This window comes from Stylophora pistillata, chromosome 2 (assembly GCF_964205215.1).
Source record: "Stylophora pistillata chromosome 2, jaStyPist1.2, whole genome shotgun sequence".
Taxonomy (NCBI): Eukaryota; Metazoa; Cnidaria; class Anthozoa; order Scleractinia; family Pocilloporidae; genus Stylophora; species Stylophora pistillata.
This window is the reverse complement of record NC_142520.1, coordinates 51,865,285-51,887,102: the sequence shown is the minus strand read 5'-3', so window position 1 is coordinate 51,887,102 and position 21,818 is coordinate 51,865,285. Positions and strand designations below refer to the sequence as shown.

Here is a 21,818-nt window from a genome sequence, read left to right as displayed (position 1 = left end):
GCGTGTAAAAGCTTTCAACCGATCTGTCACTCTAACATTTAACGAGGGAAGACAGAAAATGGCTGAATCATGTTTACCATATAATGAAAGAAAAAACGTGCACTCAGTTCCTGATAGTTATTTGTCCTGGTGAACCTTTACGAAAGTCATATTTTTTTTTTACACTAATCCTTGATGTCCTATACGGGGAGATAGATTCAACCAACGACAAATACTGTCCAGTCTGTATCAAGCGGTCATCCAGAGGGAATGGCAATGTGACTGCAAAATACAGGATCCACAGATTAAAAAAATAATAATAATAAAAACATACACAACGCCACTTCATGCCATGATTGTGCACCTTAGACACAGAGTCTCGCTCAAAAATACTATCAACGGGAGAGACACAAGAACTTTCTCGATCAAAAGGCGCTCCGGTATTCCTCATGACTTACAAAAGGTCTTCATGTGGTGAGGTTTGTAAACAAATTAAGGAGCTGATTTTTTTTTATTTTGGAGCTCAACAAAATTTGAACTCTGGAAACGAATGATAAAAGGGAACGAAACTACCAGGCTGTTCTGTCAGTGCTGAATTACGTTTCTAAATAACAAAAACGACAAATTATCTGTTGTATGTCACCTTTTGATGCCTAAATGATCACCGGCTTAAAATGCAATCGACATATCAATGATGATTTCATGAACTTGATAATGTTTATTTTAGAATCCTTGTGCCGAAAAAAGTTGTTCAAGCCATGGGATATGTTCACCGATTTCGTTCAGAGACGGAATCCACAAGTGCTTTTGTTACCCGGGCTACCTTGGCTATGACTGTGAAATTGGTACGCAACTTTTTGGTTTTTCCTTTGCGTTTTTAACTGAATTGATTAATACATGCTATGATATCTATAATGAACAATTATTCTTTGAAATCGAGGTGAATAGTGGCTAAATATTTACCGAGCCGCGAAGCGGCGAGGTAAATATTCCAAAAGGCCACCGTGATATCAACTAAGTTGAAATTGTAAATTGGCCACCGTAGCGATTCGTTACGGTGGCCAATTAGAAGAAAATTATTCCATATCTGTCAAGAAAGCCATTTCAAGTATAACAGCAGCTTGCAACAAATTCTATGACCGCAAAGTTCCTTTTGGAATTACAATGCCCTCGAAAATAAAAATTAAGAAATAAGGCACCGATTACCAATTTTTGCATCATTTATAACCTAATTCAGAACTAAAAATAACAATAGAACAAACGAAACTGGGAAAAAATGATTAAGAATTTGCTGCAGAAAATATACTTGGTAAGCTTCTAGTGTTTTTGAGTATGATGGTAGACAAATAAAGTTACAATAAGCAAAATTTCTATTTAGATGGTAATTTTGTCGGGGACGTGACATGAGGCTTCGCATGTACTCACATATGTTCCCAGTTGTTCACAATAATTTGAATGCCATGGCATTAGCCAATGGTCGGTGTGTCTGATCTTTCTTAATTCCGAAACACAGCAGCTGTAGCCATGAAAAATAGATTTTTTTCTCTGATCCGCCCACCTTTCGCAATTGTTTATGCTATATGCTCAGATTGAGTAGCTAAAAACTTGCGAAAATATAAGAGTAATTAACGCTCGAGGAAAAATGTGACTAAATCAAATCTTCAGGCTGTTGAACGTTCTGAGGAGTACTCGTAATTTTGCTTCTTTTTCCTTGTTATCCTGTGCGAAAAACAAATATAAACTATTTGATGTTTTCACAATTTGGTTACAAACAAAAGGCTAAAACTGATGCTGCAGTGACAGCACTGTCACTCTCGCCTGCGCTTCGTATAGTGCTCTTTTGTTCTTACCACAGATCTTGACGTCATCTGTGATCTGTGACTGTGCGACAAAAGGAAAGAGAGTGGAATCAATTTGTTAATCTAACACAATCCGTTCTTCGGGCATCGAACATCTTCAACCCTTCCAAAAAGAGTTACGTTTTATAAGGTAAGGAAGAGACACTTAAATATTTTCTGCCTCACTACATATTCTAATCCTTTATAACTAAAACCATTTATATATAGAATTATAAGAGACTCTGTCGAGAGGGCAGATTTTCCTCAATTTTTTTGATCTTGAGTCTTTCAATTTGAAAGATTTGGCTGAGCGGACAATTCTATATTTCTAAAACTATAACTAATCAAAGGTAACATAACATAACAACATAACCTACAAGGAAATTAGTCTTCATCCATCATGAAAGCATTTTAACGGTGTAACAGCAGCTTGCAACAAATTTTATGGCTTCTTGGACCTTTAACTATTGCGTCAAAGCCGACAGAAGGACACAAACGATGGTTTCGCCTCGAACCATATAAAATCCCGAGGGAGAAGTCGATTTTTCACCGCAAGCTTCCTTTGGGATTATAAGTACACTTGGAATTAAAAATTTAGAAATGAGGGACCGATTACCAATTTTTGCATCATTTATAACCAAACTTAGAGCGAAAAATAACAGTAGAATAAACAAAGCTGGACAAAGATAGTTAAGAATTTACTGCAGAATATATAATTGGTAAGCTTTGGGTGTTTTTGAGTATGATGAAAGACATATTAAGATACAATGAACAAAATTTTTATTTGGATGGTAATTTCGTCAGGGATGTGATATGAGGCTTCGCATGTACTCACATCTGTTCCCAGTTGTTCACGATAATTTGAATGCCATGGAATTAGCGGGTGGTCGGTGTGTCTGATCTTTCAGAAACGCAGTGGCTGAAGTCATGCAAAATAAATTGTTTTGTATATAGAATTATGAGAGAATCTGTGGAGAGCGCAGATTTTTCCTTTTTTGTTCGACGTTTATTTAGCGATCTAATTGAGTCAGTCTTTTCAAATCTTCCTAGATCTTTGGAAACAATCACTGATACTTATTTAAGGACCGCGTACGTTTCATGTGAAAGCAACATAAAGCATCGCCGATGTACATTGGTTTTTGTACCGAGAATAATCATTTCTCGAAGGAGTCTGTTTGAGAGGCAAGTCTTAACTACAAGGAGAATGCGGAAGATTGCCCTCACCATAGCGCTTGTTTTGAATTTACAAAGGGTAATACCAGAATTAACGACCGCGTCATTTGAGATAAGCCTTTTTCATTACTTGGACATCAGTCCTCTGGAGAAAAGACTTGTTGTCGACCCCATTGACTGCAGCTTTGCTTGTCTGCGAAATATCTTCTGTGTTTCATTTAACGTTGCTGCCGTTGCTAGTGAAAAAGGGAAGTATTGGTGTGAACTTCTTTCGTCCAACGTGAACACTGTTGATGCAAAATTAGTAGCAGATCACGGATCACACCATTACAGCATTTCCCAGGTATTTTAGCACTTAGCAGTTTCAGTTTTCGTTTTCTCTTTCTCTGAGACTAAAATAACAAAGGAACTAGCTGTTTTTTTGTTGTCAATGTCTTGGGATGTTTCATGATTGAATTTCCAACTTAAGTATTCCAGTATACTTCTTATTCAACTTTGTAGCTCCCGGGTTAATTTTTTTGCGGAAAGATATCCTTATACGTAATTCATGAATGTATTTCCTGCTGATTTATGCAACCCATTTTTTTCTTTATTTTACAGAATTCTTGCGGAAGTGAAATCTGTTCCAGTCGTGGGAAGTGTACAGGAATATCGTTCAGAGACGGACCCTTCAAATGCGTTTGTCAACCCGGATATTTTGGAAAGCAGTGTGAAACTGGTAAAATTAATTTTTTTTCCAGATTTATTTGAATTATTCAGATAGATGTTACTTCTCGCGGTGATTACCCTAAAAATGTAAAGCTTAATTTGTGTGGTTTACATTACATTTGACATGACCATGCCAAGTAGTTTGTGTAATGTGAGATGGGGCGTCTGGGAACACAACAAATCAGTAAAAAAGTCGTTATGGAAAATAAGATGGGCGATAGAGAAATAAGGTATCCATTAATCTGCGGTGAATTTTAGTTTGTGAAACTAAAACAAACAACAACCTTATCACTATGTTTTTCTCTACTTCATTCGATTCAATTTGCTTTTGCCAAGACTTTGTCATGGAAGCGGCTGGCTCTTCGATAAGTTTAAGGGTACAGTAGAGACAGGACTGAGTTTATAGTTTTCTCTAACATGTAAACTAACTCCATTTTAAAGGAATCATAAACACTGGTCCAGAAAGAAAAAAAAATCACCACAACGAAAGGAATAAACTAGAAAGGGACACGAGTTCTTAAGGACAGTGAAGCGTACGTGTTATGGATTGCAGATCATCAACATAATCATGTTGGAAAATCTGTTTCAAGGCTGACAAACCATTAGCTGGGCCCTTTGATACTTCTGCTTCTTCTTACCTGACTTCCTTTGAGGTTTCCAAATATCTTACCTGATTATAATTTCTTTTTTTTGATATCCAATTGGCTGATTTTTAACTTTGGTGCAATTTTTTCAGCTGCACCGGAGTGCTCGAATTATAAAGTGTTGAACGAATCAGATAGGCACATCTCTTACCGAAGAGGTCAAGAAGAAGACAGTTTCCTGATCCCTGGCTGGTACAGATTTCAGTCCAATTCATACTCAAAGATGCTTGACTATTGCTTCAATTATCACAGATGCCACACAGACATAACAGGCTGGTTAAACGGCTCACATCCATCGATAGAAGATGGCATTGTTGACAGGGAAGTTTGTTTCTTTGGATACCGAAAGTGTTGCTACAGAAAAGTTCACATTCGTGTGAGAAGGTGTAATGGGTTTTATGTGTATTACTTAAAACCATCTCCTCCCGGACTTTTTCGTTACTGTGCAGTGTAATGGACCCTACTGTATTAACAATAATTAACTTGTACTGACCTCAATTTAAGTAACACTTACTACGGATGGGGGTCATTGCACCAAGGGTAAAATAAATCAAAACATTTACAGTAAAGCTCCTGTCGATATAATGAGTTTTAATAATCTTTAATAATCTAAATAAGTCGAAAAGATATCCGGGTAACTAAAGGTTTTGTGAGAAAGTAACTTCTGCCAATCATGAGGTCTCAAGTTAGTCTCTAAAGAAACTGCGTTACGTTAGAAACAGTTGACTGGTTATCAACTACAATTTGACAAATGATGTAGGGAGGGAATTTTAAGAAGCTGAAGCTCAGAGAATTTTCTCTTTGTTGGAGTAGCTTGCGTAGTCTCTGAGTGTTGCCTACACCGTAGGTAAAGAAAAGTTTACAGACATCCTTTAAAAAATAAATAATAACGAGAATGTCAAACTGTTTAGAAACAGGTTGGAGGCATCTTTGTCTTTGATTTAAATTTGATGCCTCTCAGACAATCATAAAAACGACCACCTAATCTGTTTCTTCCTGTTTGTCCGATATAAAGCTATTACCAATGTTGGTACAATAAATTTGTGGGGGTCCAAAGAAAATGGTCGGTTTTTTGTTTGTAGCATTTGCATGGTAGCTGAAATTAAAAATAAGAAGGGACAGGTGTTATATTGCGGGTTTATTTCCGTTGGTGAATTTCCCATCAATTGTCAAACATTGTCATAACTACAGGATACATTACATATATCTTGTCATTTAAAGATATCAGACATCTCTTTGGCGTGAAAATTTGTATGGTATAAAAGACCACAAAAGCCAGGAGATGAAATTCTGCGCCACCACCGCGTTAATACTTTGCCTTTTGTACTGTCATCGATTTCTTGCTAAAAATGAAGAAGCTTCGTATGAGCCTTTACTATATCATTACCTTAACGCCTCTCACAGGGTGAGAATGTTTGTGGAGGACAGTCTCGATTGTAGTCTTGCCTGCCTTGAGAACGACGTCTGCGTTTCATTCAACCTGGCTGTTTTTCCTGATAGAAAAGGAAAACGTTGGTGTGAGCTTCTATCGATTCATTTCTTCGAAAATGCTGAAAAGCTCATTGTAGATCAGTTTTCGCATCACCTCACGTTGAAGATACATAACTAGTAACATCGGTGCAGCCTACAGGTCGGTATAATGTAAGCAGAAACTGGAAGTAATTTGAAGTATCATATAAAACGCCACGCAATAATAACCCAAATTCTTTAAAAGGAACGAGCTTACTTCGTATAATTTGAGAAATACTGAGAATAAGCTTGCAGTTTCACTCTTCCGCATAGGTTTTTCAAACGTAGCTTTAGTTATAGTCGTGCGGTGTTTTGGAATAGCTTTCCTCGCCACCTGCGTCAAGTGTCGTCACCAACAAAGTTTAAAACTTTAACTGAAAAAATGCCTCAATTTTCAGAGTGAGTGAATCATTTATTTTTTAATCACATATCTTTTGCATGGTCGCCTTTAAAATGAGTTTATTTATCTTTATATTTCATTATTTATTCATATTCACATAAACTTATACCGTTATTCCTGAAGGATCCATATGTAAATAAGGTTGACCTGACTTGAAGTGCGTCAGTAATGTCAGCTCAAAGGGAACACGATTCAAAACACACAGAGTTAGAAGAGTCTTACTTAACGTCAATCTGGAATATGTTTACAAAACTCTCTCGCTTATAGTCTGCCACTAAAATTACATATATATTAGGAAAGATATAGATTAGAAAGATCCCAATCATGTGTAAACTTTTCTGTACGAAAAATAAGTAAACTCAGCTTTGACACTCATTCATACCACGTGTGCATGTATATGTTGGTAGATTCAGCTAAGGGGAAATATTCAGAATTACAGTCTCCATGAACTTGGCCATGAGGCGTCGTGGTGTCTATCTTAATAAAAAGGCAGATCTCCTGTGGGGTTAGATAAATTATGCCGGCATGAAATTTGCCTGGCATAATACTATATTCAAAGCATTGAGCATAATACCGGTATGATGACCAAACCTCCCTTGTTATAACAAGAAATAAATTCTGTAGCTTGAGTAATGTCAACAGTGAGCCTACTTTTCTCGCTAGCACTTAAGTATTTTTTACCGCATAAAATGTTGTGTTCTGAACTTCCATTCAAAGCAGCTGTTGCATTGGTATCACGAGTGAGGAGGCGGAGACAGCCTGAAGGGCTATAAAAAGTTTTATTACACGACTAGGGCAGTCAGAGGGTCAATAACTAAAATCAACCAATCAAAATGCTCTATTACCGGTCAATATTCTCTCAGTATTGGACCGGGCACTGTCCCGAATGGTCCCGAATGGTCCCGAATGATACCGCACTTGTGTCCCTTTGAACTTCAGTCGTATAATAAATCTCACAACAACAAACATATGAAACATATGTGAACTGCGGTTATGAGACGTATATGAGCACGATCCTTCGCAGTAAAGCACTATTTGAGCAATAGTGAAAATCAGACCTGAAAAAAATTTCAGGCCTGTACGGGATTCGAACCACTGACCTCTGCGATACTAGTGCAGCGCTCTACCAATTGAGCTAACAAGCCAACTGGGAGCAGGCCATCAAATTAATTCGACATAAACCCGTAGATGATAAATCAAACAACAACAAACATATGAAACATATGTGTGAACTGCGGTTATGAGACGTATATGAGCACGATCCTTCGCAGTAAAGCACTATTTGAGCAATAGTGAAAATCAGACCTGAAAAAAATTTGCTGCACTAGTATCGCAGAGGTCAGTGGTTCGAATCCCGTACAGGCCTGAAATTTTTTTCAGGTCTGATTTTCACTATTGCTCAAATAGTGCTTTACTACGAAGGATCGTGCTCATATACATAAATAAATCTCTTATTAACCAAGCTTGCTCGGGACTGTACTGGAAGAATATCGGCCCTTGGTCTTTTTTGTACGGACCTCGCTGCGCTCGGTGCGTACTGTCAAGACCTCGGGCCGATATTCTCCCAGTCCGGCCCTCGCGCTTGGTTAATAAGATATATTTATAAGGAGTCATGACATTGAGCATAAATAAAAATTTCGAGCAATTTGTTTTGGTGTAATGCTGTGTTTTCAGGGGTGAAGCTCAAAAGCATAAGGCTCAAGTTTACGAGTGTAATTGATCTGATCTTAATCTTTTGGAGGGCGACTCTTCTTAAAAAGCTAAGGTAATTTGGTTATATTAACTTTGTTGAAATTGTAAATCGGCCACCGTAAAGAGTTAAAAAAGCTGACGTTTCGTCAGAGCGAAAGACGAAGGGCTAACGCTCGAAACGTGAGCTTTTTAACTCGTTACGATGGCCAATTTACAATTTCAACTTAGTTGATATAACTAAATTGCCTGGCCCGTATGCAAACTAAGGGCGTTCTTACTAAGTAACCTGTGTAGTTAGCAGTTTTCAGACGCACGGTCATGAAAATAGTAAACTCAACTTGATTCAACAATGTTTATTCTTTTAGAATCCTAGTGCTGGACGAACCTGTTCCAGTCATGGGATATGTTCACCGATTTCACGGAGAGACAAAGTCTACAAGTGTGTTTGTTACCCGGGTTATCGTGGCAAAGATTGTGAAATTGGTACGTACAACTTTTGAATTTTTCGTCACATATATACTGAAACGAATATTGTTTGCTACGATACTGATAATCACATTGGTCTTTGTGACAGATTTGAGGTTTTTTTGGATTGGTGATACCAATTTCCCGCGCAAAATTTCAAAGGAAAACCGCTCTCTCGTACAGAAAGCGAAAGAAAATTGAAACGTTCATAGACATCTGTTCTGTAGAAAGAAAGAAAAGTAGGAAAAAGGAACGCTCGAAACTTTTCTAACACAAAGCTCATTCAACTGCAGGTATTCTGTTGATTTACCATTCCATTTTGAGCTTTGCTGAGAAAGCCGATACGACTCTACAACATCGTGACTTACCGGCTCGTGTAATTGTTTGTAACTAAGCGCCATCTGATCGTTACATTATTGCCACATGCGCAAACATTTGTAGTGGAAACCAGCTCATATCCCATGGTTTAAAAGAGGTGGTAAATCGATCCTCCCCCCTTCTTTTCGGTTTCCACTCCTTAACTGAGAAACACTTCTGGCTCTAACATTGGTACAAGAAGAGGGGGGATGAATAAACTCTCTTTCCAATGAATGGTTTAAAAACCATTCATTGAATTGAAATGGATGGTCTTCAATGTCGGTGATCAAATTTATACCTGTACCAATGCGTTGCTAATTGGTACAGGTATACCCTTCGCTCCGACGAAGGGCTAACGCTCGAAACGTCAGCTTTTGTAATCGTTACGGTGGCCAATTTACCATTTCAACTATGTTGATATATCCAAATTATTTCGTTGCTAATTGGAGCTTTCCATTTTAAATGTTCTGAAAACGATTCTTAAGCATGACAAAAAAAAACCCTCATGACCTTGATAAAAATAAATAGCCTAAACTCTCGCTCTCTACAGTTCAAGCTTTTTTAACTTTAAATAAAATGTAATCATTTTTTTCAGCCCCAGTGGAGTGCCTTGATTACAGTGTACTGAGTGAACCCGGTCGCTCTACGTCTTACGGGAGAGGAGCGAGCTCGGACGCATTCCTCGTACCTGGATGGTACAGATTCCAGTCTTGTTCATACAATAAAATGCTGGACTACTGCCTCAGTCACCACAAATGTCACACAGACATAACAGGCTTCTTGAACGGGACATATCCATCCCTTGAGGATGGCATTGTTGACAGGGAGGCGTGCTTTCGCGGTTATTATAGGTGTTGCTACAGACGAGTTCAAATTCAAGTGAGAAGACGTGATGGTTTTTATGTTTACTACCTAAAGCCGTCACCTGCAGGGAGCTTTCGCTATTGTGCAATTGCCTAAAATGAAGCTAAAGCCACAGAACAGTAGCGTGTGCATGAGCAGTACTCCCTTTTTTCATATTCAGGTTCAATATGTTTATAACGTCGCAGGAAGGACAAACTTTGGTGGCGCGGAGCCAAGACGGCTGAAGTCTTGTTTGTGAATTTTTAGATGTTTTCAGTTCCCAAGATTTCTTAAACCAATCATCTGACCTGAGCTGTAGTTTACTGATCAAGTGACATCAAAAAAATAATATAACGGAAACATAACAGATACTTTAATTAAGTGCTCAACAAGATAGCAAACGGCTACTTAAATGAAAAGTATCGCTTAGGGTAAAAAAACATTGACATTTTTGTTAGCCGTTAAGGCCAACCTTGTTTAGCATACGTAACGTGGTTGTAGAAATGCAATTAAAATGCAAATGATTCCCGAAGTGATGTATTTTTGGAAATCATGGAAACCCTTTTTTAGATTTTGGAGGAGAATGAATGATCAGGATAAATAGGATAACAACATGTTTTTCATGTGTCCCTTTCAGCACCGATAAGAGTAAAGTCACATTTATTCAAACTAAACTTTGCTAATTTTCTCTAAGGAAGTGTTTTGTGGTCGTAATAACCACATGTATTTATAACATAATAATAGTATTTTCTTCTATCTGATATTGTTCCTTGCACAAAATTCAAGGCTTCTGATATTCCATGCCGCAGTTTGATCTCACGCAAGTTTATCAGGTTCAGAATCGCATTGGAATCTACAGAAAATGTTATATTTTCTTCACAAAAAAGAAAACACCTCATAATGTTGATGAAAAAGCAAACTTTTATTTTGAATAAAAGATTACAAATGTGAACATGTTTAATTAGAAACGGGGTGGGAGGTATCTTTAAGCCTCTCAGACAGTCACGAACACGATCACCCTAGCCTTTGCTTTTTCCTGTTTGTCCCAACGTATTCAAAGCTTTAATCACAAAGCTCGAGTGCTATGCATCGGTGGGAGTACGATAAAAGGGGCTTGTGATTTTTGTTTAACTTTTGAGATCTGAAATTTAAAAGTAGAAGGGACAGGTACGTTGTTGTTTCGCGTGTGAGTTTCCGCTGTATATTACTCATCAATTATTAAATATTGTCATTTCTCTGAAAAGCTTCGCATTAACTACGTACTGTATCAGAATACAATGTATGCATGTATAAATTATACCTTGTCGTTTGAAGTGTGCCTATAATCTATCTGAGACAAACATGTTATAAAAGCGATGAAATTCTTTGCCGCCATTGTGTTAATATTTCGCCTATCGCACTGTCATCGACGTGTTGCTGAAATTATAACAGCTTCGTATGAGCCTCTGCCATACCACCACCTTAACGCTTCCCACCTAGTGAGAAAGCTTGTTGAGGACATCCTCGATTGTAGCCTAGCTTGCCTTGAGAACAACCTCTGTGTTTCATTCAACCTGGCTGTTTTTTCTGATAGTGAAGGAAAACGCTGGTGTGATCTTTTATCGTCCCATGTCTACAACAACACTGAAAAGCTCATTGCAGATCAGTATTCACATCATCTTACCTTAAAGGTATGGCTAATAACATTAGTGTAGGCTGTTAGATTGGTCTACCGTGAGTATAAAAAAATAAAGCATGATTTCGAATCTAAAGGCAGGTAAAGGTGTTCCTCTAATTTCAAACGCAAAAAGAATTTACCGTACAGTCAGGTGGAATGTTTGCGTGTAAAACCTTTCAACCGATCTGTCACTCTAACATTAAACGAGGGAAGACAGAAAATGGCTGAATCATGTTCACCATATAATGAGAGAAAAAAGGCGCACTCAGTTCCTGATAGTTATTTGTCCTGGTGAGCCTTTACAAAAGTCATGTGAGTGCAAAATACAGGATCCACAGATTAAAAAAATAATAATAATAAAAACATACACAACGCCACTTCATGCCATAATTGTGCACCTTAGACACAGAGTCTCGCTCAAAAATTCTATCAACGGGAGAGACACAAGAACTTTCTCGATCAAAAGGCGCTCCGGTATTCCTCATGACTTACAAAAGGTCTTCAAGTGGTGAGGTTTGTAAACAAATTAAGGAGCTGATTTTTTATTTTATTTTGGAGCTCAACAAAATTTGAACTCTGGAAACGAATGATAAAAGGGAACGAAACTACCAGGCTGTTCTGTCAGTGCTGAATTACGTTTCTGAATAACAAAAACGACAAATTATCTGTTGTATGTCACCTTCTGATGCCTAAATGATCACCGGCTTGAAATGCAATCGACATATCAATGATGATTTCATGAACTTGATAATGTTTATTTTAGAATCCTTGTGCCGAAAAAACTTGTTCAAGCCATGGGATATGTTCACCGATTTCGCTCAGAGACAGAATCCACAAGTGCGTTTGTTACCCGGGCTACCTTGGCAATGACTGTGAAATTGGTACGCAACTTTTCAGTTTTTCCTTTGCGTTTTTAACTGAATTGATTAATACATGCTATGATATCTATAATGAACAATTATTCTTTGAAATCGAGGTGAATAGTGGCTAAATATTTACCTCGCCGCTTCGCGGCTCGGTAAATTTTCCAAAAGGCCACTATTCACCGTGGCATTCATAATTGTTTTAGTATATACACGCGAAGTGATCTCGACAAAATTAAAAGGAAGCCATTTAAAGGCAATTTCTGCTTCTGAAACTTTAGCGAAACGCGAGTTTACGCCCGTCATTTTTGTTTTTCACATTATCCACTAGCTCGAAGGTGTACATTGTTGATTAGCCCGAGATACCGAACCAATCAGATTGCTTGAAACGCCAAGATCACTGAGTGTGTATATACTAACAATAACTGACCTGACCTGAATAATGGATCACTGATTTGTCTCTAGGTTGTCATATTTTTTTTGTTTGAGGCCAAATCACAACCCATCCTTTTGAAAGGACGTTGAATCGATCCCTTCCGGCCTGCCCTTGGGTTTCCACTCCTTAACTGAAAGCAGTTCTGGCTCTAACACTAGTGTAAGAAGAGGTAGAATTTACTAAAGCCCTTTTGGGTCTTCGTCTCGTCTTAAGAACCCTTTAGGAGCTCCACAGCATGATACGCATAAGATATCAGTGCTGACAAAAGGGACATGCGAGCGGTATTTGTAGATTTTTTAAACAACATAACAATTGTAATTAAGAAAATTCCGGCTAAAAAGGAGTCGGGCGATCTAAAGTATACCCACACGATGGTTTTGGAAACTTTGATTTTCATTTTTTCCCCAATTGCTAAAACCTTGTTGTTGGTCTCAAATGATATGCATAAGTTGTTTTATTACGTAATCACATGATTTCGAGTGCAGTTTGGGATGAATCAGCACAAGTAAATTTTTCAAGGGCTGCAGCTGTTTACAGCCGTTTTTGGAATCCTAAGACCTCCAGAGTTTTATCTAGTTGTTCTTGCTTTGTTGGGTGTTTATGCTCTTCTCATTCTCCCTTTATATGAATCTATGAATTAAAACGGTTTTCTCCTGATCTGTCTATCGTTTTGTTTTGTTGCACTTTCGCGACTTTCCTGTCAGTCAATTTAATTTCAACTTTCTGCACTCAATTTCAACTTTCTGCCCTCAGTTTTAGCTTTCTTCACTGTTTGGGATGTCTTGATATGTTCGCGACACGGAGCATGCTAAAATTTTTGCATGCATATAATATGCAAGCAAATATTCCAGCACGTCAATTGAAATGAACGTCAAAATGAACAGAGCCAAAGATGGTACGATTCGCTAACAAATCGTATTCATAAGAGCCAATCAGATTGTAAGGGTCAGCAATGATTTTAAAATGGATTTAGTAAAGCATGACAAAAACCCTGACGATCTTAGTAGGAATAAAGTTGCTTAAACTCTTGCTTTGAACGACATCATTTGTAGTTTTTTTTTACCTAGAAAAAATATGTCTATCTTTTTTTCACAGTCCCAGTGAGTTGCATTAATTACACTGTACTGAGCGAACCCGATCGCCATACGTCTTACAGGAGAGGGTCGAATTCGGACGCATCCCTCGTACCTGGGTGGTACAGATTGCAGTCTGGTTCGTACACTAAAATGCTGGACCACTGTGTCAGTCATCACAGATGTCTTACAGACATAACAGGCTTCTTGAACGGGCCACACCCTTCCCTTGAGGATGGCATTGTTGACAGAGAGGCGTGCTTTCACGGCTTTTATAATTGTTGCTACAGGCGAGTCCAAATTCAAGTCAGAAGATGTGATGGCTTTTATGTTTACTACCTAAAGCCGTCACCTGTAGGAAAGTTTCGCTATTGTGCAATTGCCTAGAACGGAGCTGGAGCCACAGAACAGTAGCGTATGCATGAGCAGCACCCCTTTCTTCATGTTCAATACACCGTTAGGTTCCATTGCTGAGCCATCAATATGTTTATAACGTCACAAGAAGGACAAACTTTGCTGGCGCGGAGCCAAGATGGCTTAAGACTTGCTTATAAATTTTTAGATGCTTTCTGTTTTCCCAAGATCATCTGACATGAGCTGTAGTTTATTGATCAAGTGACATAAAAAAAAAGATTATAACGGAAACATAATAGGTACTGTAATTAAGTGCTCAACAAGATAGCAAACGGCTACCGTAAATGAAAAGTATCGCCTAGGGTCAGGAAAAACATTGACGTTTTCGTTAGCCATTAAGGCCAACCTTGTTTAGCATAAATGCAATTAAAATGCAAATGATCATGACCGAAGTGATGTATTTTTGGTAATCCTGGAAACCCTTTTTAGACTTTGGAGGAGAATGGTCAGGATAAATAAGATAACAACATGTTTTTCATGTGTACCTTACAGCACCGATAAGAGTAAAGGCACATGTTTTGTGGTCTTAACTCCGGCAAAAATCCGGCAAAAAATCTTATAATTTGGCCATACAAAACTCAAGCTCACTTTGTTTGTCTTTATATGAATTATCCCTTACAATATTTGCAGTTTTGAGACACCATGGGCTCAGACTTTGGGGTCACATGACTTAGATCCCCCGCTCGTGTTTGGATGCGTTCAAATCGATTCGTTTTCTCGCGTTTATAAGTGTTTTTCGAGCTATTTTCCCTCTACAGAAGCCCTCAGGACAGCAACATTAAGCTGGAATGTGGGTGGAGGCAAGCCTCTGAAAGAAAACAGAGGTGAGATGTGGTTTCATGTAGACTGGACCGCCAAAATGCTTTCATGCAAGCTTGAGGAGTTCACAAGTGAATTCGTGTCTCTGGCCCGTCTGTGGATGGCTACCAGGACCTACCAAGGCTTTTTGCGCCAGTTTTGAGTGGCAAAAGTCTCGATCGATGTGATATTTTGCTGGTAGGACTGGGTGTCCCTACACGATTCTAATAACTTGCTAAAATTTAAATGTGAGGTGTTGCCTTCTCGAGTTGTGGTGTAATTTCCCAGAATTCTTTTCGGTCATAAACGAGGCAAAGGTTGTGTTTGTGACACTAGTGACTTTAAGCAGTCAGGACGGGAACGCCATGGAAGACGTCGATTAAAAAATGAGTTTCTACTGTTAGTTAGAATTTCCAAAATGGCTGCATATGTTTACCGTCTCATAGGGCGCCAGACCTCAAACTCAACATAATGCATAAAAGTAGCGTTGAGTTCCAAATGTAAATTAAAATAATTTTCCGCCGCGGTTTCGCTCGGCAGACGACACAAATTTTGGTGATTTCACGTTGTTGTTTTGCAAAGGACGGCTAAGAAATGTACAAAGTTTTAAAACGCATGCGCTGGGCTATTGTTCTGCCAATTAGATGACTGGAGTCATCATATTGATATGAAGACTAATAAGGCAAACAGAATTTTGGGTTTCTTAAAAAGGAATCTTGGAAAATATCCTGAATCTAGCAAAGAACTGTCATATAAATCCTTAGTTCGACCGCATCTCGAGTATGCAAGCACAGTCTGGGACTCCTGGAGGGACAAACACGTAAATCAAATTGAAGCTGTTCAAAGAAGATCTGCACCCTTTGTAAAAAATTGTTGGGAGCGTCAACCAGGGACTGTATCAAATCTTCTAAATGATTTGGACTGGCCTCCATTACAGAAAAGAAGAAAGTTTGCACGTTTAACCATATTCTACAAGATTCTCCAAGGGGAAGTCCAGATGAAACTCCCAAATTATATCAAGAGGAAAAACCGTCAATTAAGATCATATCATAAGGATAAATTCATAGAAATAAAACCGAACACTGAAACGTATAAGAATTCATTTTATTGTAGAACAATCAAAGACTGGAACTCCTTACCAAATAGTGTTTTAGGAATTGATAAATTAATTAGTTTTAAAGATGCAATTAGAGGAATTTAATCTTTAACATATGTATATATATATATATATATATATATCATTTAAATTTACATTTCTTATCTCATTTTGTTAATATTATTGTTATTTTATGTCTTGCGTGATGGCCCCCCTTTGCAAGACTAATAAATGTAGATGTAGATCTTTTATGATAAGTGGGTTGTAAGTCACGTGATCTAATGGATCACGTGCAGTGTGAAACTACTGAATAAACAGGCTGAAGAAAAGTTGAACTCACAACATGGTACCAGGATCTCTTTCAAAGAAACTTTTCTAACTCCTAACTCCGACATGGAACGTATTAAACCTCCCTCAGAATTGGATATTCATAGTCTCAATCTCGCAGATATATGGAAGGAATGAAAAGAAGCGTGGGAATTGTATCGGATATCGAGTGGCCTTAACGAAAAGGACGATGCCATAGAGATAGCACCTATCCAAACTATTCTCGGGACCAAAGCAAGACGAGCGCTCAAAACTCTACCAAATATTCCCGAAGATATCACGCAAAGGACTGTTGGAGGTATCTTAACAGCGCTGGAAACGTATTGTGTTCCTCGGAAGAATACAACCTACGGACGATACGTCTTCAGAACGATCACCCAAGAAGACCGCTCGTTTGACATATTTGTCACAGATCTCAGAAGAAGAGCTGCATACTGCGATTTCGGAGCGATTAAGGATTCTCCGATACGAGATCAGATTGTGGTGGGCATAAATGATATCAAACTACGAGAGCCACTGCTACGCGAGGCGGATTTGACACTCGAGAAGGCCATGAAACTATGAAAAATCACGGAGCAATCTAAGGAAATGTCGAAAATCTTCATCTCACCAACCACTAAAACGGGTAACATTGACACTGTAAAGAAGGCAGAGCCACCGGTGGACAAAGCAAAATCCAAACACGAAGACTGGTGCAGAATAGTGAAATGCAAATTCTGTGCAGCGTCTCATGACAGGGGAAAATGTCCGGCCTATGGAGCCACGTGTCACAAATGCAATGGAAGAAATCACTATATGCTCGGTGCTGCTTCAAATCGAAGAATGACACGTAAGAAAGAAGTGTTCGTCACGTGGAAATAGAGGAACACGAAAGCAATGAACTGTTGGAGGGTCTGTACATCGAGGAAATTCAAGGTTGTACTAGAAGGAACTTTCAGTCAAATCTAATTGTTAATGACATTCCCGTAAGTTTTAAACTTGATACATGTGCAGAATGTAATGTAATTTCCTCAGGTTTGGCTACTGAGTTGAATGCTCAGGTACAGCCAACAAGCATGTTACTCAAGTCATTTGGGGGGCACCAGCTAGATACTGTGGGCAAATGCCTTCTTGATACGAAGGTAAAATGGGCTAAGGGTTCAACACCCTTTGAGTTTTATGTACTCCGAGATAATATAAGACCCCTCCTTGGTTTAGAATCATGCTTAGACCTAGAGCTAATCACCTTGAATAACAAAATAGAACAAATAGGTCTCAGTGTCAATGAAGTTCGAGAAAAATTCACCCTTCTGGATGAATTTCAGGATGTTTTCAAAGGTTTAGGATGTGTTGAGGGAGAGTATAACATTAAGTTGAAGGCTAATAGTAACCCTACTATTCAACCACAATGGAATGTCCCATTAAGACTAATAGATAAACTCAAAGGAACTCTCAAGGATCTTGAAGAAAAAGATATTATTGCCAAAGTAGAGGAACCAGTTACCTGGGTTAGCAATTTAGTTATCGTAGAAAAACGAAACAAAACTCTGAGATTGTGTCTAGACCCACCAGATCTAAATGAAGCCATTGAAAAAGAAGATTTCAAACCGCCAAGTTTTGAAACAATTTCAAGTGCTCTGAGTGGTTGCAAAGTGTTCTCGGTTGTTGACATGTCAAATTGTTATTGGCACCAAAAACTTACCGAAGAATCCTCATTTCTCTATGTGTTCAATTCGCCTTTTGGCCGATTTCGTTTCAAAAGAATGCCATGTGGTATTTCATGTGCAAGTGAAGTGGCCCAGAAAATGGTTGAAAAACATTTTGGCGATATTTCAGGTACATTACCAATTTTCGATGATATCATAATTGGAGGTAGAGATGAACAAGAACATGATATGACATTGCGCAAGGTTTTGACAAGGGCACGAGAGCGCAATATCAAATTCAACCGAGACAAAATCCAATTTCGAGTAAACAAAGTTAAGTACATGGGTGAAGTTGTTAGTGAACTGAGATTTTCATCAGACTCAGAGAAAATTTCTGCTATTTACAACATGCCCACTCCATCATGCAAGCAAGATCTGCAAAGGTTATTCGGAATGATCAACTATCTTGCCAAGTATATTCCAAACATGTCTGAATTAACTGCTCCATTGTGATCCTTACTTAAGTCTGATGTGCCATGGACTTGGTTTCCAGAGCACGATACAGCTCTTACTAAACTCAAATTTGTCTTGAGTAGCACCCCAGTCTTACGATTTTATGACACAAGTTTACCAAGGACACTCCAAGTCGATGCCAGTAAAAACGGCCTAGGAGAATTTTTGATTCAACAGAATCAACCAGTGGCATATGCCTCGCGTGCTATGTCAAGTTCTGAAATCAATTACGCCCAAATTGAGAAAGAATTCTTAGCGATCGTTTATGGATGTGAGAGATTTAATATGTACACATATGGGGCAGAAATTGAAGTACTCTCTGATCATAAGCCCCTAGAAAGTATTTTCAAAAAGCCTCTTTTCAAGGTTGTAGCGGCTGACACAAGCGAAGCAAAATTTCGACGACAACTATGAGTTTCGCAAATGAAGACACACTATGAAGCGAGGATATATTCTACGGACAAGCCTTGAATCGTTTTATTTAACGTAGTCGTGGTATCCAAGTACTTATCGTAAACTGAAATATGAATTTATAAGGAAGAAGCTAAGCTAAATGCGAATAGACAAACCAACATTCCAAACATTCCGATATAAAGGCAAGATGCAAAGCTAGCTAAAAACTCAAACAAACTCACAAAAAAACTATATATAAGCTCAAGGAAAGGAACATTAGCACTTACATAACAGTCCCGCTTGTAAGAATTGAACCAAAACGAACTTCAATATAAGTTAGGTATTCGGAAGCGAAACGGAAAATCCAAACAGACACTTACTCTAACACAGAAAACTGTAGTCTTACAGCAAACGACAACAACCAAACGATAAACAAAAAAACCTTCAACTACTCTTCTCTAACAATCGCACACGTCAACATTAAAAAGGGTCCGCGTGATTTGCTTACGAGATTACTTCGTAACCTCAAAGCACGCGCACGCGAGTCGCGCGCGCACAAGTTTGTTAACGTCTTCTTAACAACAGGCAAAAAGCGTGGCAGCCGTTACAAAGGTACTCCCTCGCTTGCAAAGAATGAGACTTCGTCTGCAAAGGTATAATCTTAAAGTGAGATAAGTTCCAGGGAAGTTTCTTTATATTGCAGATACCCTGTCAAGAGCAATCGATCAATCCAGTGTTCCTACTGATGATGATATGCATCATGACATGGAACATTTCATTCATAGTGTAATTCTCGATCTACCAATTTCGGATATGAAGTTAATGGAATTACGACAGCTAAATTGCAATGATCCTACTATGCAATTGTTACATAGGTATGCCATAGAGGGTTGGCCCCAACACAAACGTGATGTGCCTCCTTCTCTAAAGTCTTTCTGGAATGTCAGGAATGATATTCACGTAACCGATGGAATCCTTCTCAAGGACAACAGGCTTTTCATTCCATTTATATGGAGAGCGAATATACTTCAGAAATTGTATTTAAGTCACTGTGGCATTGAGAAAACCAAAGCTAATGCACGTACAACGGTATTTTGGCCTGGCATGAATAAACAAATTGAAGACATGGTGTCTTGTTGTGAAAAATGTCTGAAATATCAAAGTAAGCAGTCGAAAGAACCCATGCAAACTCGACAAATCCCAATATTGCCCTGGCAAATTGTTGCATCAGATGTGTTCGAACACAAAAATCAAAACTACCTTGTGATCACTGATTATTATTCAAAGTACATTGAGGCTATTAGGCTCAATGGCAAAGCCATTATTTGACCCCATGTATGCTTAGATTGATAGAAAAGGGTTAATAACCACATGTATTTATAACATAATAACAGCATTTTCTTCTATCTGATGTTGTTTGTAGCCCAATATTCAAGGCCTCTGATGTGCCATTAGTGCCACATTCTCATCCCTCGCCACATCATGAGCCACAGGTAAACGGAAGTTCAAATATTCAAAAAGGCTGGTTGCTATGGAGTGACGTCATAAACCGGCTAAGTTTCCATCATCGCCGTTTCCGTTTACTCAGTAATCTGAGTAATTGCTTGAATTTGTACAATCTCTGTTCCTGCTGGGTACAGTGAAGCCCTTTTTTTATTAGGGGCTGGATTGGCCTATTGACATTTCGAGATTGGATTTCATATTATTATGCGTAGGCAAAAGCGGGAATGTTTAGTTTCCCGCGGTCGAGTGCAGTTATGGATCCCTTCAAACTTCGAGGGGTTGAATTGCTGCTTTCTCCTCCAGATGAGTCAAGGGAATGGTTTCTCTTAAATTTCAAGAAATGTGGCATAAGAGTCAGCAAGTTTTTCTGAAGTAGCCTGTTAGTGGCACATTTTCCAAACGTTTTGTACGGTCCAGCTTTTAAAAATGGAGGAAGCTTGGATGGCCGATATGTTCACAACAACAAAGTAACCATCGCCTCTCTATTTGGAGTTGTTTCTACCATCATCCGGCAGAAATTCATAGAAGGAGAAGTGATGAGATATCTTTGGTTGATCGATAAAATAAACTCGCCTAAAATCAAAACGGAGACTAGCTAGACTCGACCAAGTGATGACTTTTGCGATCATTTGCGAGGAGCTGAAAGCTGTTCGTGATGCCTCCGCAGCTATTCGAATTAAAAACGATCGACTAAAGGCCGAGCTCAATCAAGCGCGGAGTCAGCTAGAAATCCTATTAGAAGAAATAAAAGAATTAGCTGAGTAAGACCAGCATCAGAGTTAAAATTGAGGAGAAGGTCGCCGCGAGGATGTGTGGACATCGATCAATTAATGTATATCGTAGGTCAGGTCCACAGTCCTGATGCGGGGCGAATGCTCAACGACGACATCCTTGAGAAAACTAAAATTAACAGCAGCAGAGCGTTGGAAACAATACTGGGGGACAGTAACCCTCAGTTTTTGCAATCTCTCAGAGTACCAGACTGGACCCTGCTGTTTTTCAAACTGCAGTTGAGGATCCTGGATTAAGAAAAGCTTGGCAAACTTTACTTAGCAATTCGAAGCTAAGACGAACCGGCTTAAGTCATAACGTTTATATTTTTATTAAGATTGGAAAAAGGGAGTTTGCTGTCTTATGTTTTGTTGTGAATGCTGGTTTTACTGTGTACCAGAACTCATTTCTGCTTGGCAGGAAAATGACATAATTGGCTGAGTTTGATTTTACACTGAGCCTCTAAGTCTTCTATGATCACTCTTTATGGCTACTTTAGGAGAAATTTCGGGTTTGTTTCCTTGATAGGGTCTTGACAGTATTGTAATTTATTCCATTTCTATTTTTCTACGATAAAAGATTTAAATCGCCAGAGGGATGCCATTGAGAAAATTGGAATAGTAGTTAATGGAAGATGATTTAAAGTTAAATTTCCAGGTTATTTGTGTGTACCAATCTTGACTCTATATTTTTTTTATCTTGTTATTTTTTATTTTTGCAATGTTTTTATGTTACATGTCT

At 38.5% G+C, this 21,818-nt stretch overlaps 4 protein-coding genes and 1 pseudogene across 5 annotated transcripts; all 5 read left to right on the top strand.

Moving 5' to 3' along the window:
• Positions 1 to 954: 954 nt before the first annotated feature.
• LOC148740246 (uromodulin-like) lies at positions 955 to 5,710 on the top strand. Its single transcript, XM_088748678.1, has 4 exons — positions 955 to 1,968; positions 2,868 to 3,333; positions 3,591 to 3,708; positions 4,435 to 5,710. The coding sequence occupies exons 2-4, from the start codon at positions 3,022 to 3,024 to the stop codon at positions 4,794 to 4,796; spliced, it is 792 nt and encodes a 263-aa protein (XP_088604804.1). The 5' UTR covers positions 955 to 1,968; positions 2,868 to 3,021; the 3' UTR covers positions 4,797 to 5,710.
• A 244-nt stretch (positions 5,711 to 5,954) lies between these two features.
• LOC148740245 (pancreatic secretory granule membrane major glycoprotein GP2-like) lies at positions 5,955 to 10,560 on the top strand (the record flags this gene model as incomplete). The annotated part of the gene is made up of 3 exons (XM_088749655.1): positions 5,955 to 5,972; positions 8,309 to 8,426; positions 9,361 to 10,560. Coding segments are annotated over 3 exons (501 nt in total), but the record flags the coding sequence as incomplete, so codon positions are not given.
• A 288-nt stretch (positions 10,561 to 10,848) lies between these two features.
• On the top strand, positions 10,849 to 14,438 carry LOC148740244 (pancreatic secretory granule membrane major glycoprotein GP2-like). Of its 2 annotated transcripts, none has more exons than XM_088748674.1 (3): positions 10,849 to 11,278; positions 12,029 to 12,146; positions 13,660 to 14,438. In XM_088748674.1, the coding sequence occupies exons 1-3, from the start codon at positions 10,964 to 10,966 to the stop codon at positions 14,022 to 14,024; spliced, it is 798 nt and encodes a 265-aa protein (XP_088604800.1). In that variant the 5' UTR covers positions 10,849 to 10,963; the 3' UTR covers positions 14,025 to 14,438. The 2 variants fall into 2 exon arrangements, with proteins under 2 accessions (XP_088604800.1, XP_088604801.1); XM_088748675.1 differs by lacking the exon at positions 10,849 to 11,278 and adding an exon at positions 11,635 to 11,778.
• Positions 14,439 to 14,550: 112 nt separating this feature from the next.
• LOC148740242 (uncharacterized) lies at positions 14,551 to 19,949 on the top strand. The gene is made up of 2 exons (XM_088748679.1): positions 14,551 to 17,187; positions 19,507 to 19,949. Exon 1 carries the CDS (start codon positions 15,517 to 15,519, stop codon positions 16,048 to 16,050), a length of 534 nt encoding a protein of 177 aa, XP_088604805.1. The 5' UTR covers positions 14,551 to 15,516; the 3' UTR covers positions 16,051 to 17,187; positions 19,507 to 19,949.
• On the top strand, positions 16,339 to 17,197 carry LOC148740243 (uncharacterized; annotated as a pseudogene).
• Positions 19,950 to 21,818: the final 1,869 nt, after the last annotated feature.

Excerpts from the sequence above, each read along its gene's own strand:
- LOC148740246 (XM_088748678.1), top strand. The coding sequence starts at position 3,022 with ATGCGGAAGATTGCCCTCACCATAGCGCTTGTTTTGAATTTACAAAGG. Across the intron at positions 3,334-3,590 it reads ACCATTACAGCATTTCCCAG|AATTCTTGCGGAAGTGAAAT; the intron begins GTATTTTAGCAC and ends TTTATTTTACAG. Across the intron at positions 3,709-4,434 it reads TGGAAAGCAGTGTGAAACTG|CTGCACCGGAGTGCTCGAAT; the intron begins GTAAAATTAATT and ends CAATTTTTTCAG.
- LOC148740244 (XM_088748674.1), top strand. The coding sequence starts at position 10,964 with ATGAAATTCTTTGCCGCCATTGTGTTAATATTTCGCCTATCGCACTGT. Across the intron at positions 11,279-12,028 it reads CACATCATCTTACCTTAAAG|AATCCTTGTGCCGAAAAAAC; the intron begins GTATGGCTAATA and ends TGTTTATTTTAG. Across the intron at positions 12,147-13,659 it reads TGGCAATGACTGTGAAATTG|TCCCAGTGAGTTGCATTAAT; the intron begins GTACGCAACTTT and ends TTTTTTTCACAG.
- LOC148740242 (XM_088748679.1), top strand. The coding sequence starts at position 15,517 with ATGAAGACTAATAAGGCAAACAGAATTTTGGGTTTCTTAAAAAGGAAT.